General features: G+C 47.0%; 1 protein-coding gene across 2 annotated transcripts in view; it reads right to left on the bottom strand.

The window, feature by feature from the left end:
• Positions 1 to 12,103: 12,103 nt before the first annotated feature.
• LOC116819468 (mitotic-spindle organizing protein 2B-like) overlaps positions 12,104 to 17,033 on the bottom strand; it is a 22,778-nt gene continuing 17,848 nt past the window's right edge. For both annotated transcript variants that reach the window (XM_032771213.2, XM_032771215.2), the window contains one exon: positions 12,104 to 12,494. In XM_032771213.2, the coding sequence (XP_032627104.1) occupies positions 12,337 to 12,494 (158 nt within the window). In that variant the 3' untranslated portion in view covers positions 12,104 to 12,336. The remainder of the gene's footprint in view (positions 12,495 to 17,033) is intronic.

Below are 17,033 nucleotides of genomic sequence, written 5' to 3'. Positions count from 1 at the left end.
AACGTTTCTGCCATACAGGAGATCAATTGGGGCAAACCCTGTGGCCTCTCAGGATATCTCTCTATAAGCAAACAGATAGGGTAGCATTACATCCCAGGCACTTTGGTTGCATACATTCCCAACATAGATGTGAGGAGGGGCTCTGAAACCTGACAGACACTGGGAATAGAATTCTCTGGAGCCTCATGATGTCCAGGTTTGGAGGCATGTGACTCCTGCCTAGTTAACAGAACTCTGGAGGTGCTTCCCTATCAGAGGCAGCATAAAAAAACAACTCTGCGAGGTGACTCTCATGCCTCTAAATCCTTGGCCTCAAGGATTGTATTCCTCTCTGGAAATCAGTACACTGAGAGGGTAAGAGCCTATGGTGGCAGAGGGCAATTTCCTGCAATATCCTGGAGAAAGCTTACTGCATTCAATTTAAAATGCAGATGTTTATATGCTATTGTGGGATCGTATGCAGGGTTAGGAAGACAGGATACAGTATATGGGAAGTATTGCGACTTCAAGACTTTGTGGAACAATGTGGCCATTTAGGGAATTGGTTGGGTGGCTCCCATGGAAGATGAGACCTACAAGTTAATAGGTATAGAGCTATAAACTCTGCTCCCCTATCTGAAATCATGGTATCTATACAAAAGCCCATGTGATGTGACCAGTTGGGAAATGGGCCAATCAATATGCAGATAGTCAGCCTGGGATAAAGGAGATGGTAGAAAGCTGACCACAAATCAGGATCCCTACCCCCCCTCAATGGGAGAAGAAGGACCTCCTTGGAAGGAACACTGGGCTGAACCGAGAGGTGGATGGGAGGCAACAGTGGGGAGCTGGAAGGCTGAGAGCAAATGCCCTTGCTGGACCACTGAAAGGAAATCCAAGTGCAGTTGCCCTGAACTGTGACATACAGGACCCAGTCTCAATTTGCAGTTTTGGGGTAAGAAGAGGCATGTGAGAGCTCAGCTGCAGGGGATCTAAAGAGAAATTATACAGGAAGGTTGATAATCACCTCTGCATGGATTGTTGAAGTATGTACGCTGGCTACTAGCAGAATGGTTATCTGAACAGGTGAAATGTGACAATAAAAAAGGTAATGTAAGAACCACCATTTACAGAATAAACCTGTCTAGGTAATAAGACAAAGTGTTTCCCGCGGGTGCCAGTCAGCATCTGAGATATGCCCAATATTTTAGGGGTATGTGGATGGGGAGGTGGCACCTCCCACCTAGTAGTTAGGGCCCAAGGCAGCAATCACACTCAATGGTTCATCTCTGGTGACAGCCTCATCTAGTGGGCACAGCTATTGAGCAGCAGCCCCATGTGATGGGTATCGCTCCCAGGCAGGGTGCAGGAATCCAGGCCCTCCCACTCCACCAGGTTGTAACTCAGGTCCCTGGGAGCTGGTTTTGCTCACCCAGCGGTGCCTTGCATTAGCCGCAAGTCAGAGTCCCTGGGTCATTTCCTACCTCCCTCTGCATCCTAGCCAGCTGTCAGCTATCCCTGAAGAGTGCTGCCTTCTAGGCTTTCAGCCCTGGTCCCAATTTACAGGTACTAAGGCTCTCCCTGTTCTTGGGCTTGCTGAGAGTTCTGTGCATGTCCTTCCCTGGAGCTCCCAGAGCACATCCTTCTCCCTGGCCTGCCAATCCCTGAGTGAGGGGTCTGTCTGCCTTTTAAATCCCATCTCCAACCTGAGCATGCTCAGCATGGGCAGAGCTTCTTTAACCCAGAGTTGCTCCTTAACCCCCTCCTGTCCAGTGAGTGGTTTATATACTTTCTCACAGGGGGAGATGTGGCAGATGGCAATTTCCTGCAATATTCTGGACAAATGTCATTGAATTCATTTAAACCTAATGGCATCGTTTCAGTAGTTTAGAAGCCCGTTGTATTAAAAATGTAAATGTTTAGGTATTAGTGTGGGATTGTATTCAACCTGTGTAGGAGGAAGCCAGGATCATTGCACTATCTGGGAAACACTGTGAATTTGAAAAGACTCTGTGGAACAATGTGGTAGACATGCCTCATCTTCTGGGACAGCATGTGGGAAGCGGAAGTACTGGGGAGGACAGGATTGCCACCCATGCACCTACGGACTCAGCCTTACAAGCTTTGCCTTGGCTGCTGATCCTCTCTTACAAGAGTACAGTTCAAAGATCCAAACTGGAACCACCAGGGACCAACAGACAAAGAAAGGATTTGGAATCAATAGCCTGAGTTTACACTGACCACATTGGGCCATCGTTCTGATTCAGTAAACAGAGATACCTCCAGTCCACGCAGGGCCCAGATCTGTAGGGAAGGAATGATACTGCCCAGAGCCCTTGTGGTGGGGGAAGCTTATTACCAGGCATGTAAGTTCTTTTATTATTTTAGTATGTTCTCTGTAATGCTTTCCTGTTCAGAATGAACTAGGCTTGCTCAAGATGAGCTGCATGGTAACTTAGAACTGTGGGCAGTTACACTGGCTCTAAAGAGGACTGATTAGGCAAGCTGTGTTTTGCTGGGAATAACACAGTGAAGGCAGGGAACTGTTCAGCTTGAAAAAAACCTGGTCAGGAGGGAGAGAGAGAGGGTTTGAGTCCCATCAGTTACACTCACCTGGTTTGGCCGGCCTGTCAAAGCCGTTGCCTGGGGTGCGGCCGCTGCATGCTGCAGCTACTTGGAGCCACAAGTGAGAGCTGAGTGACAGGTGGGGACCAAAGTGGACAGACCACCCCTGAAGGGGTACGACAAGTTCCCCCATCAGAGGTACTACCCCTCCCTGGCCACCCCGAGCAGCATAGTTAAGCCAAGCTAAATCCCCATGTAGACATTGACCTAGCTACTGCCTCTTGGTAAAGTGGATTAATTATGCTGATAGGGTACCCTCCGTCAGGATAGATGGTGTCTACACTGAAGTGCCACAGTGGCAGCGCTGTAGTGTTTTACATGTAGACACACCTTTAATAATCCAACTGTGTGGTCATTTGAGCAAAGGATTCTCAAGCTACAACTTACAGAAAAAAAAGCACTTCATTAAATTCAGATTCTAGCGACCCTGAAGTTTGAAACCCACCCTGGACAGAAATCTGAGAATAAAGCGTAAACATTTGGGGAACATCTTAATTTGGGCAAATTTTCTTTTAAAGCAATGTTATCTAAGAAGGCACTGAAATTATTTTTTAAAAGGAAACAAATTATACATGTAAATGCTCGCTGGGAGAAGTGATTGGCATGCAAGAGTAGGAAGAGGGGTTTGGATCTGAAGCTGGGATGAGAGTATTATAGGGATGGGGAATGAGTAGTGGGGAGGGGCGTGCAGAGGACTGGGGAGCTCAGTTAAATGGGGGTTGGAGAAGTGGGAGGGAAGAAGACAGGAGGGACTGGAGAATGTGAGAGGCAGTGCTGGAAGCTGGGGGTTTGGGTTGGTGCTGTCAGCCTGGGGCTTGTGTGTGTGTACACACACGTGCACTTTGGGATCTGGGGGAGCCCTACCCCTCTGCATGAGTGAATTATTATTAATAGAAGTGACTCAAGGCATAAACTTTGGCCATAGGGTAAATATTTTTGTTTTAGTGAGTGTGGTAGGGGAATTTTTGGATGTTTTGTAACAATGGTAACTGCAGAATTTGCACTTACACAGATGGTAATTAGAATGATATTTATTAATAGCCAATTAAAAAGTAGAAGATGTTTGGGGGTACAGATTTAATATGGTAGCAGAACAGATATGGTAAAAAACGGATTTAATGTTAATTATCTTATAATTTACTAAAAATAGGGTAACTCCCAATTGAGGCTTAGAGGGGTAGCCAACACTGGTTCCGCCACTTGTAAGGTAACTCCCTTCTCTTCATGTGTCAGAATATAATACCTGCATCTGTAATTTTCACTCCATGCATCTGAAGAAGTGGGGTTTTTACTCACAAAAGCTTATGCCCAAATAAATCTTAGTCTTTAAGGTGCCACCAGACTCCTCGTTGTTTTTCCCAACTGAGGGAAAGTTCTATGCACCACCATACACAGCTTAAAAGAAGGACCCTTTGCATTCTGTCATCAAGGGACTAATCACCTCTTGATATTATTTCATCTTAGGAATGCGAGTATCAATGTAGAGTTAAGTGGCTATACTCTGATTGTTTGATGCATGCTTGCTTTAGTGCTATCATATAATAAAATTTTGAATTTTACCACTCATTGTATCACTCAAGGTTCTTAGACAATTAAATAAAGTATCTGGAACCAAATCAAGAACCAAACCTCGGGCTTATTTTATTTTTAAATTTTGCATTTAAACATATTAATGGGAATAGCTACATCAATTACAAGGGGTCTGAGCCCCCCTCCTTGTGTGTTCTGGGATCTGGGGGATACTGCTACTCTCAGGGTAACTGAGCCGCTAGCCCTACCCCTCCATGTTAGCTGGGATCTGGGTTGGAGGAAATGAAGATAACACAAATGTAAACATCAGAAACCCAGAAAATGAAGTTACAATACACATCAGCTGTGTGTGGGGTTGGAGTGTATGGGGGCGGGGGGGAGAGTCTTGTTTGGAGAGGGAGGTTGACTAGACTGAGGCATGGCGGGGAAAGCCCGGCTGAAGCAGGAACAGGAGGCTCAGCTGGAAGTGGGTGGGGGCATAGCTCAGCATGCAGCTTGGGCTACATAAACAAAGCCATGGGCAGCCTTCCAGTTAACTCCTGCCTGTAATCTGTGTACACAGCAACATAGGGAAGGAGACATCAAGGAGCAACTTTTTACATGTTAATGGATTTTATGGTACCAGATAACAGCTTACTCAGCCAGGAAGGGGAGAGGAGCTGGAAATGTTGATGGGGGTGGGGTGAGGCTACATGTTCTGGGAAATGGTGTGGCAGGGGGTGGAGAAGAAGAGAAGAGAAAGTTACTCACCTTGCAGTAACTGAGGTTCTTCGAGATGTGTGTCCCTGTAGGTACTCCACTCTAGGTGACGGTGCGTCCCGGCGCTGTCGATCGGAGATTTTCGGTAGCAGTGCCTGGTTGGGGCGCACGCACCCAGATGGTATCTCCCGTCTAGTTGGAATCTTCCTGAGTGCGTGCGCCCCACACCCCCCTCAGTTCCTTCTCTACCGTGGAGCATCATACTAGTACTCCAAAGTAGAGGGGAGGAGGGCGGGGAGTGGAGCACCCACAGGACACACATCTCGAAGAACCTCAGTTACTGCAAGGTGAGTAGCTAACTCTTCTCTTCTTCTTCTTCTTTCTTCGAGTGCTGTCCCTGTGGGTGCTCCACTCTAGGTGAATGTGTAGCAGTACCCACTAAGGTTTGTGGACTTTGGAGAATGCGCAGGGAGTACTGAAGATAGTACTGTATGGCCTACTATTGCGTCTGCCGTGGTGTCTTGCGGGAGAGCATAGTGTTTGAAACGGTTTGTCAGATGACATATAGCCGCTCTACAGATATCAGGAATGGGAACGTGTGTAGAAGGCAAATGGACCGACATGGCTCTACGGAATAAGTTCTAATGTGTCGGCGGCTGAAGATTCGTTCGCACTGTAACAGGATCTATGCAGTCAGAATCCGCTTGGATGAGATGTTGTTTAGAGATGGCCATCCCTTTGATCTTTCAGCAATGGAAACGAAGAGTCGTGGAGACTTGCGAAATGGTTTAGTCCGTTCTAATAAAGGCAATTGCTCTCCTCACGTCGAGAGTATGCAGGGTTGCGTCCTGCGGAGTTTTGGTGAGGTTTGGGATAGAAAGTAGGTAAGATATATAGGTGGTTAGGTGAAGGTTGACACCACCTTAGGAAGAAATTTAGGATGTGGTCTCAAAACGTGACTTTATCTTTGAGAAGATTGTGTAGGAGGGTGGCCATGAAGGCACTCTTTCACAACTCTCCTCCGTGATGTTATGGCAACTAGGAAAGCCACCTTCATGGACATATGGAGGTGAGAGGAGTAGCCAACGGCTCAAATGGAGGTTTCATGAGGCGATGAAGTCGAGGTTGAATTCCATGTTAGCCACTGTTGATGAATTTCAGGGTAAAGATTTTGGAGGCCAGCGAGAAAGCGCTTAATGGTGGTGTGTAAAGGTGAGTACCCATCCAAATAGGTCATGGAAGGTGGTAAGCGCTGCCAGGTGCACTTTGATGGAGCTGAGCGAGAGTTCGTCTGTTTAGTTTCAGAAGGTAGTCTAGAATGTTAGGGAGAGTCACATTATGGGTGCTAAATGGTATAGCGGAGGACAAAGAGCGAAACGTCTCCACTTCTGAAGGTAGGTTTTACGAGTGGAGTCACTCCTACTGTGCAAGAGGACATGTTGGACCTGCTCGGAACAGGCTAGTTCATGGGTTTGGAACCATGAAGGAACCAGGCTGTGAGGTGGAGCTTTTGGAGCTGGGGGTGAAGGACTCGTCCATTGTCCTGGTAAAGGAGGTCTGGTCTGCTGGGGAGAGCCCATGGGTGACGGGAGGACATGCGGAGAAGGTAGGGGTACCACATCTGTCTTGGCCAAGTCGGGGCAATAAGGATGACCTGGGCCTTGTCGTCCGCGATCTTCCGAGGAACACTATGTAGTAGAGGGATAGGTGGGAAGGCATACAGGAGGTAGTTGTTCCATGGGATGAGGAATGCATCCCCTAAGGATGCAGTCCCGAGTCCCGCCCTGGAGCAAAACAGAGGGCATTACTGGTTTCGGGTCGTGGTGAAGAGATCTATGGACAGCGTGCCCCAGTGGGAGAAGAGCTGTTGGAGTACTGCAGGGTGCAGTTCCCATCCGTGTTCCATCGAGAAGTGTCTGCTGAGTGCGTCGGCAGTCGTGTTGTGACAGCCTGGTAGGTAGGAAGCGCTGATCTGTATTTGATGTCATATGCACCAATTCCATAGTCGAATAGCTTCCATGCAGAGGGAATGTAATCGGGCTCCTCCTTGTCTGTTTATGTAATACATACATGCTATGTTGTCTGTTAAGGTTCGCAGGTATTTGTTCTTTATGAGGAGAAGAAAGTGAAGGCATGCTCTCCTCACTGCTCTGAGCTCTAAGAGATTTATGTATAGATGTCTCTCTGATGCAGACCACCGGCCTTGTGCCGTGTTCCCCTAGATGCGCTCCCCAACCAATCAGGGAAGCGTCCGTGGTGAGCATGAGCGTGGGTGATTGTTGCTGGAAGGAAACCCCTGTGCAGAGGTTGCCTGGACTTGTCCACCATTGTAGGGAAATTATAACATGAGGTGGAGGAGTTAGCAGCATCCCTAAGGGATGTCTGCTGGGTTTGAAACTGGAGTTGAGCCAGCCCTGGAGGCATCTCATATGTAGCCTGGCGTGTTGAACCACGAAGGTGGTAGCTGCCATGTGACCAAGGAGCTGTAGGCAGATTCTTGCTTGCGTCCTGGGACGAATAGAGAGCAAACGTATGAGCTGCGTGATAGCAAGGAATCTGTTGTATGGGAGCGAGGCCCTGCTCTGGGTTGAGTCGAGATGAGCTCCAATGAATTCGATCTGTTGCGTGGGTATCAGGGTAAATTTTTGAATGTTTATTTGGAGGCCTAGGCTGTGAAAAATGGAGATGACGAAGCACGTGGCTTGAAATGTCTCACCATAAGAGTCGCCCCTGATGAGGCAATCGTCCAGGTAGGGGAAAAGTGTGACCCTGTGTTTGCGGAGGTGAGCCACAACCACGGCTAGGGTGTTGGAAAAAACTCTTGGAGCTGTGGAGAGTCCGAAAGGGAGAACTCTGTATTGGAAGTGATCCTGACCGACTGTGAATCGTAGGAAGCGTTTGTGAGCTGGATGTATTGATATATGGAAGCAAGCATCTTGTAGGTCGAGGGCTGTGAACCAGTCCCCTTGATCCAATGCAGGTATTATTGTGCCCAGTGTGACCATCTTGAATCTTTGTGTCCTCACAAATTCGTTCAGTCTCTGTAGGTCTAGTATAAGCCTCCGTCTCCTGGTTTTCTTCTGCATTAGAAAGTAATGGGAGTAGAACCCTGTCCCTTGATGTTGCGTCGGCACAGGTTCCACTGCACCTAGCTGCAGAAGGTGTGCCACTTCTGTGCAAAGTAACTGTTCGTGAGAGGGGTCCCTGAAGAGGGACTGGGAAGGGGAAAGGGTAGAAGGGTAGGATATGAACGGGATGGAGTAACCAGTCTGAACTATTTCGAGGACCCAACGGTCCTGTGTAATCCGCTGCCAAGCATGTTGGAAATACTGGAGGCGGTAGCCAAATGGACAAGTAAGTGGTGAAATCAAGGGGTGGTCGTGCAGACCCTTGACCAAAGCTTCAAAACTGTTGTTTATTGCCTGGTGGATGGAAGGTGGTGGCTTGATTTTGATTTTGTCTGCATTTGGGAGGTCTAGTACGATTCCTAGTTGTGTCATACGGTCTGGATTGAGGGCAATAGTACTGATGTGTGTGTGTGGTCTTTGGTATGGTTGGTATCGTTGTCTCCTGGGAAGTGATGGGTGAATGCCCAGGGTGTGCAGTGTCGCTCTCGAATCCTTCATGGTGTGGAGGAGTTCATCAGTTTTTTTCGAAAAGAGTTTGTCCTTATCAAAGGGGAGGTCCTCCACTTTGGTCTGGAGCTCTTTAGGAATGCCTGACGCAGAGAGCCATGAGGATCTGCGCATAACCACAGGAGTTGCAGTGGTACGGGCTGCTGTGTCCGCCATGTCTAAGGACGCCTGTAGGGCCATTCTGGAGATCAGTTGTCCCTCAGACAGGATTGATTTGAAATCTGCTCTCCTGTCCTCTGGGATGTATGAGGCAAATTCGAAAAGCTTATTGTAATTATCAAAATCATAGCTGGCGAGGAGAGCAGAATAGTTTGCAATCCTGAATTGTAGTGTAGAGGATGTATAAACCTTGCGGCCCAGGACATCAAGGCGTCTAAGGTCCTTGTCTTGTGGGGTTGGTCGATATTGTGACTGTTTGATTTGCTGTGTAACTGCCTCAATGACAAGAGAGTTCAGTGGTGGATGAGAAAATAAGAAGTCTGCGTCCTTTGCAGGAACATAGTATTTACGTTTGATCTTCTTACAAAGTTGGTACTAGCGAAGCCGGGGTTTGCCAGAGGGTGTCAGCTGGCTCCAATGAGTGCTTCATTTACAGGGAGCGTGATTTTGAGGGTGTAGACGGTTGAAGGATTTTGAGGAGTTTGTGCTGAATCTCCTGAACCTCTTCTAAGGGGATATCCTGACTGAGTGCAACTCTCCTGAAAAGTTCTTGAAATTGTTTGGAGTCATCCACGGTCTGTGGAGGTGGAGGGAGGATGGCTTCATCTGAGACTAATGGAGAGTTAGGGTTAGGCGAGTCAGGATATGGTGCATAGCTCCCAGACTCAAGAGGGAGCTCAGGCATCCTGGAAGTGGATGGAGCAGGAGACTGAGGCACCGAAGGAAGATGATTGGTAGGAGGATTCTGCCACGGCTACCACTGAGGCCAAGGCATGGGGTAGGAGAACCCAGGCATCGCCCACGGGGGGGCAACATAGGGAAACTGAGCTTGAGCCGTGACTTGAGGTGGTAAAGGTGCCTGTGGATGAGAAGCAGGAGGGGAGAACTCTGCTTGCTGCTGTAGCTCAAGGGCACCGTCGGTGAAAGCCAGTTCAGGTGGAGAAAGTGGCAGGTCAAGAAAAGAGTCCTCTGTGTCTAGGAGCGGAGAGTGAGGCTCAGGTGGCACCAGGTCACTTTGAGTGAGAAGCTGTTGTTCCTGCTCTCTAGGCTGAGCTAAGCCTGCTCTCTGCTTTAGTTCTTTACTAGGAGAGAGTGGCAGAGAGTGTCCTGCTGTGTTGAGCCTAGAGGTGCCCTGCAGGGGGTCTGCTGGTGGTGCACAGGCAGATGAGTGGCTGGGTGCCGATCCTCTTCGCGGTGCCGAGGCTGATCGTGCTGTCGGCACCGCAGCTATTTTCGTCGCTGAGGCAGAGCGCGCTGGCAGGACCGCGGCCGCTTTCGGCGCTGAAACTGACCAGGGTGTGAGTACCGCGGCCGTTTTGGGTGTCGGAGCCGAACGCGCTGCTGGCACTGTGGCCGTTGCCGGTGCCGAGGAGGAACATGGTGCTGGTACTGTAGCCCCTCTGGGTGCCGAAGAGGCGTGAGTTGTCCACGCTGCAGTCGTTTGCAGCGCTGAGGGGACAGAATCAACAGGTGCCTTCCCTGAGCAGGAGGTCTGGTCCCTCCCTCTAAGCTCTGTCAGAGCGGTTGCTGAGGCATTTGAAGAGCCTGAAGCAGCTGTCTTTTGTGCTGTCAGCACAGGAGGTAGGGATCTCGCCGGAGACCCTCTACCTTTGTTAGAGTCTCGTTTGAGAGACTGCTGAGCTTCTTGCCTCCACTCCAGGGAGGGTGAAGCAACGCTCCCCACCGGTTCCGATCTGGCTGGGGAGCATGTGGGAGTGGGTTTACCTTTCCCCTCTCCAACAGCGGCTGCAGGGATTTTTCCATCATAATGATCTTGAGGCGCAGATCCCTGTCACGACGAGCTCTTGACTTGAGGCTCGCACAGTGGAGGCACTTCGCTGGGATGTGGGTGTCCTCAAGGCACTTCACACAATGAGTGTGGCCATCTGAGCGTGGCATGGAGTCCTGATAGGAGAGTGTCTCAATGGGAGACAACCCTGAGGGTTTTTTTTTGTTTGTTTTTTTTAAACTAAGTAACTAACTATGTAACTATACTAAAGGAAGGGAAACAACTGGGAAGTAATTAATAATTATTTCTATGTTCTTTGTTACTGTTTCCTATAGAGATCAGGGAAGAGAAGGTAGCACGGCCCCGAGTCCTGTCTTCAGCCGAGGACGGTTGAGAAGGAACTGAGGAGGGTGTGGGGCGCACACACTCAGGAAGATTCCAACTAGACGGGAGATACCATCTGGGTGCGTGCGCCCCAACCAGGCACTGCTACCGAAAATCTCCGATCGACAGCGCCAGTACGCACCGTCACCTAGAGTGGAGCACCCACAGGGACAGCACTCGAAGAAGCCGCACCAGTCTTCTCTCACATACTTAAAGTTACTGTAACCACCATGTAATGCTGTCAAGGTTTTGGGACATAGAAGAGATGTTGCTCACTGGCCCTTAGCAACTACAACTGCAAACATTTCAAAGCACAGCCATTATTCGCATTCACTAAGCCACAATGTACAGGAGGGGAGAAGAGCTTTGAGGAATCACACAGGAAGCATGTGACCTAGTGTGGAAAGGACACTGGACAGGGACTATTTCTAGCTCTGCCACTGGCCTGCTGGGAGATGTTGGATAAGTCACTTCACTTATCTTTGTGCCTTGGTTTCTCATATGTAAAATGGGGATAATATGTTCTTTGAGCGCTACTAATGAAAAGCACTATATAAAGAGCTAGGTATTTGGATTATTACCTAACCACAGTAGCACATCAATTGCAAACCTAGGTGAGATCAACAACTGCCTAAATGACTTAATTAACTACCACCACCAAATGTTTCTATTTTGTTTAAAAACAACAACAACAACATCATCTAGAAAATTAAAAGGCAAAATGCTTCATAATGCATACTTAAGGTTGTCTGGTGATAGCTGTGCCCTTCCAGAACACTTGAGTTCAGGAAAACTCAAACTTCAGAAAACCAGGTACTGCTGAGTTCAGATAAACATCCATGCAAATGTAATTCTGCACTCTTTGAGTAATGTTCAAAATGCCCATAACACGCACACTCTCCCACTAAGGTGCAACTGACCTGAGGTAAGTGACTGATCCTTTGGGACTGGGAGTAACTGGAATATTGCCATGATCCTTAGCGTAAGACACCATCTATCACAAAGGTAAGCCCACCTGGGTGGCAAGACAGATCGCTGTACCAAAGGGGACGGTCTAATGACTCCAAGTTAAGGCTGTTATAGCCCTGAGCAGTTTACACATGATAATTTCAACCACCAACGTATATACAAAACTCCAATTTATGGTTTGTGCCCTGGCTCGTAACAGTCTGCCCTGAGGTTGGTATTCATTTTCTTGAGCCATTGCAGGACAGCTTGATAGAGGTATCTCTAGCTGGTGAGAGATTGCACTCGCTAGACTACTCATCAGGCATGGGGCAGGCCAGACACTATGAATAAGAATGAAGAATAACATCTCACTAATTTAGTGCAATGCTTTAAACAGAATTCTAATTAAAAGCAATTCCCAAAGAATTCATGTTCTTTATTAACAGATGTATTCAAAAGCAATTTAGGAAAGGAAAACAGTAACTGACCCTTTGCATACATCACCTGTGATATTCTATAGCATTCATAAATACAAAATACTGGAGCAGGTTCACAATCTTGGATTATTTGCATTTTTATATGTTGTGCTACATTGCACTTATTTAAATGGAGAATTTACAAAGGTCCTCAGCGCTCTATTTTGAGTCTCTATGTACTGCTGCCTCCACTGCTCTTTCCAGAAGTTCCAGTCTTCTGGAGCCTGCCAGTGCTTGGCTGCCGGGGCATTCTTTGGACAGATCCTTCCCGGCTGCAACGTTCTGCCAGACCTTGGGTCCCGCTGACTGAAGGATTGGTTTTATTTCTCCCTGGATGGACAAATAAATGTGTTAACTCTAAAGTTTTAATCTGACATAACTGCACCCAAGCTGCTAGTGTTCCTCAAGAATTCAAATTATAGGTAGGGTTTTATTAGATGACAAAATTTTACCAGCATCCAATACAGATACAAAATTCGTGAACTGTAATTTAACAGATATCAGGTAGCATAAATCCTAAACAAACTGCAATAGGACTAATCATATTCATCACAATTTGTTCCTCAGATAAATCAAATAGCATAAATCACTTTGTTTTTTAAATGTGTGAACACATTATGCAATTACTTTCATTTAGCATAGGAACACCAGCACTGCAAATTGCAACTAGAGAAGAATTTAAAGAGCATCTAACATGTTATGGCTAGCACAAGCGAACCAATGTTCAACAGTTGATTCCTCTCACAAGTAACAATGACAGGGTCCAACCCTGAAGAGCCTCTCTTGTTTGTCACTTTGTCAGACTAACAGACCTCTCAACTCTCCTGGGTATTCTGGTCATGCTCTGGGGTTTTCTGGCAGCATTTGGATTCCACACAGGAGCTGCCATTCACAGATTGTCTTGCTAGGCTCAGAAGGGAGATAGAATACTCCTCCTGAGCCATCCTGCTCTTATCCTACCACTGCTAGCTGTGTCTATGATGCAACACAGCCGCAGGGCAAACCACTGGGTAGCACTGTGCAAGCTGGAAGGGGAGAGAGCAGGAAGTGTGGTGCACACAGCTAGCAAGAGACCTGGAGGGGACCCCCTTCACGTTCAGCAGGAGAAAGGGGACAAACTGAGACTTGCTGCAGGCAGGGCAGGTGAGGGGGAAGAAAGAGACCAAGTGAGGTGTGGGGAGAGCAGGACCTGACACCTCCCTTCATCGGGAGAAGGCTGTCTTAGAGGAGGCACATCATGTAGGGTAAGGAGAAAATTACACTAGTGAAAGGTCAAAAAGAAACATGGGAGAACAATCTACCCTAGGAAGGGATGAGAAGGACAGAGCTAGCCAAACAAACGGCTCCAATGCTTTAAAGAGTTTTAGAAAAAACACATACCAGTAAAGAGATCAGAGCAAAGGGCAGGCATTTGATAAGCTAATTTAAATATTTTCTCTGCACAAATTAGTTACATTAATTACCTGATCAGGATGTTGAGGTATTTTGTAAGACAACTGACTGATGGCTATACAACAGGGGTCGGCAACCTTTCAGAAGTGGTGTGCCGAGTATTCATTTATTCACGCTAATTTAAGGGGTCGTGTGCCAGTAATACATTAAGGTTTTTAGAAAGTCTCCTTCTATAAGTCTATAATACAGAACTAAACTATTGTTGTATGTAAAATAAATAAGATTTTTAAAATGTTTAAGAAGTTTCATTTAAAATTAAATTAAAACGCAGAGACCCCCAGACCAGTGGCCAGGACCTGGGCAGTGTGAGTGCCATAAGTTGCCTACCCCTGCTATACAATATATAGTAGCAACCCACTTATGTTGTTTAGAATCCATCATCTCTGCAATTTGCATGGCCAAGAGAAGAGCGAACTGTAGAAACTTTACTCCATTACTTACCAAAAAGTCATTCCTATGTAGCACCTTTCCTGCCCCCTGAAAGCCACTACTGCCAACAGTACAGATTTATACCTCAGTGCACTAGAGAAACATTCAAATGGCTTCCAAAGAATAAAAATGTTAAGTGGCCCATTTGCCTCTGCAAATAGTTTAACACAATAAACAGCAAATGCATTAATTGGCCTCAGACATATCAGCTGTTTTTTAAGAAAAATCTATTACTGTAGATTTCTCATCTGTCAGCCCAAAGCCAGCCAGCCAGCCCTGCAATTCTCCTTTGCTGAAGCTCAGAAGCACTCAAGCAATGTTATTAATGCAAGTACTCTCAATGAAAGTGCACAAATTGCAGAGAGGAGAAATTTAACTTTACTTCAAAGATGACAACAAAATCATTGCCAAAGATTATCTGATTTTTTTTTTCAGCAAGCAAGTAGGTGCACATTTGTGCATGTAAATACCTTCCTCCCTTGAATACGCATGTCCAGTTACAGTGCAAATCTTCATTTGTGTCAGCACAAAGTAATGTCTCTCTCTCTCTCTCACAGAAAGGGGACGTGGGCCCACAGGACAGGCACACAAATGCCCAACTATCTGGTTACTGGAAATCTGGCCCTTTATCCTCTACATTAAACTCCTCAGAATAAAAGAACGAGCCCTCTAAAGACCATTTTATGTATATATAAATAAAGGTATGATGTCAGTCCTCCCATTTTGATCAATGGCAAAGCTCCCACTGATTTCAACAGAGTAGGGTCAGACCATGTGCGTGGAAGCACCACCACAAGGCCCAACAATCAGAGTTGGTGTGCTGTGTGCACTTCTGCCTCAACGCTTGTTAAACAATATTGAACATTAAGAAAATCAACACACAACAGTGCAACCCATGAAAGGAAAGGATTTCAAGAGACCTCTCCCTACAGTAAAGAAACTAATACTGATGCTAATAAAAGGCTCCTCCATTTAAGTGAGCTGACACATGATGTCCTGCTACTTGGAGGTGCATACCTGGTTGTTTTTCAGAGACCCAGTGTTCTGTAAATATGCAGCATGATACAAATACAAGTGATACTCCACATGAGACTTCATTTGAGTACCTCAAAAGCTCAGAGATGACTGCAATAGGAGCAGGCAAGTATGTCCTACAAATGGGCTGATGTAGGTTCATAAGACCAGGTGCATACAACTACATGCAAGGACACTACATCTGCTTGTGATGTTCATTCTTCTCTCTGAACAATACTGAGATGGGTTTAAAACCTAGCTGGTTCAATAGATGGATGTATTCAGGAGGCAGGCTAGGCTGCATGGTGGCACTACAGAGAACACACTGGCAGCAGACAGGACACTGCAGTGGTATAGAAGCAGTGTCACAAAGGTCAATCAGGCCCCAGGGAGCCTCCAGTATTCCTCAGGTGTTTTTAGGAGTAGCCACCTACAGCACTGTTCCCTTTGCCTGCTCTCTGCCCAGACTGATGTTGCTGCCCCCTTCATTCCTCAGTAGCAGAAAGGACTGTGGAGGTTCCCCATCCCCACTAGAGCAGTGTCTTCTTCCCACAGGGAGAGACCCAAGGCTCAGACCCTGCCTTTAAGGCTTCAACTGCTCTTCTTACTATTTCTGTTTGTAACATAGTGAGGGCAGTGCTTCAAACTAGGCTCCAGTCAGGAAGTGGACATGAGGACTAGGAGATACTAGTCAATTTGAAAACCAGAGTTAAAAGCTCACTGCTGCTGCCCAGTCCTGAGCCCCTGCAAGAATCAGAGGGGTTCACAATCACACACATCCCATTTTTTAAAAACAAATTCTCTGTCCCTTGTTGTGTGAGACCCAAATAACCAGGGAAAGTAACAGACTGGCCTTAGTGGGAGAACAGTAACATGGCCTCTACACACAGGCCTGGCAGAGAGACAGAAGCCATTTTTTTCAGCCCCTTCTTTCAGTTATAGTAGTTGACCCTGACCCTGGTAACAATAAGAGGCAGTGGGATGATTTCAAAGGGCATTGGCACTCTCACTGAAGCGCTGTCTGGATATGTGGACTCTCTACTCAGACCCTATGCCACCAGCACTCCCAGCTATCTCTGTGACACCACTGATTTCCTGAGGAAACTACAATGCATTGGTCACCTCCCAGAAAACACCATCCTAGCCACCATGGATGTAGAGGCTCTCTACACAAACATCCCACACACAGATGGAATACAAGCTGTCAGGAAGACATGTATTCTCTGAAATGATGCCACCGAAGCACAACTGGCTGCGAGCTCTGTGCCTTATACACGACACACAACTATACAAATTGATGACAATATATATCTCCAGATCAGTGGCACTGCTATGCACTCGCATGGCCCACAATCAAACAGGTAATAACAAGAAGGGAATAGGATCGACGCGAGAACAAGCTGACCCTTTATGGCTGACCCACTGAACAACGCTCCTCAGCCCTCGTCACACTCACAGCCCCTCTCTCAACCTACGCTACACATTGCATGAACATCGTCATACATCTGGAAACCAGATGAAGGAGAACTGGAAAAATTACATCCATGATTCAACAGCTTCACCCCATCCATCAACTCAGCCCTGGACAATTACACGGGAGGTCCACTTCTTGAACCAACGGTGCAAATAAGGGATGGTCCACATTAACACCACCCTATATTCGAAAAACTACGCGACTGCTATGCTACCTTCGAATGCTCCAGCTTCCATCCCGGCACATCACAGCGATCCATTGTCTACAGCACAAGCACTAAGGTACAACCGCATCTGCTCTATTACCCCTAGACAGAGACCAAAACACCTAACAAAAATCTCCACCAAACATCTCAAAACTACAGTACCCGCATGAAGGAAATAAGGAAACAGACCAAAGAGCAGACGTGTAACCCCAGAACCTCTAACGCAAGACAGAAACCAAGAAAGAAACCAACAGGATCCAACTGGCCATCACATACAGCTCCCCAGCTAAAACCC

The sequence above is a fragment of the Chelonoidis abingdonii genome, chromosome 10 (genome assembly GCF_003597395.2).
Source record: "Chelonoidis abingdonii isolate Lonesome George chromosome 10, CheloAbing_2.0, whole genome shotgun sequence".
Taxonomy (NCBI): domain Eukaryota; kingdom Metazoa; phylum Chordata; order Testudines; family Testudinidae; genus Chelonoidis; species Chelonoidis abingdonii.
The sequence above is the reverse complement of the archived record's forward strand: the minus strand, read 5'-3'. Positions and strand labels throughout refer to the sequence as shown.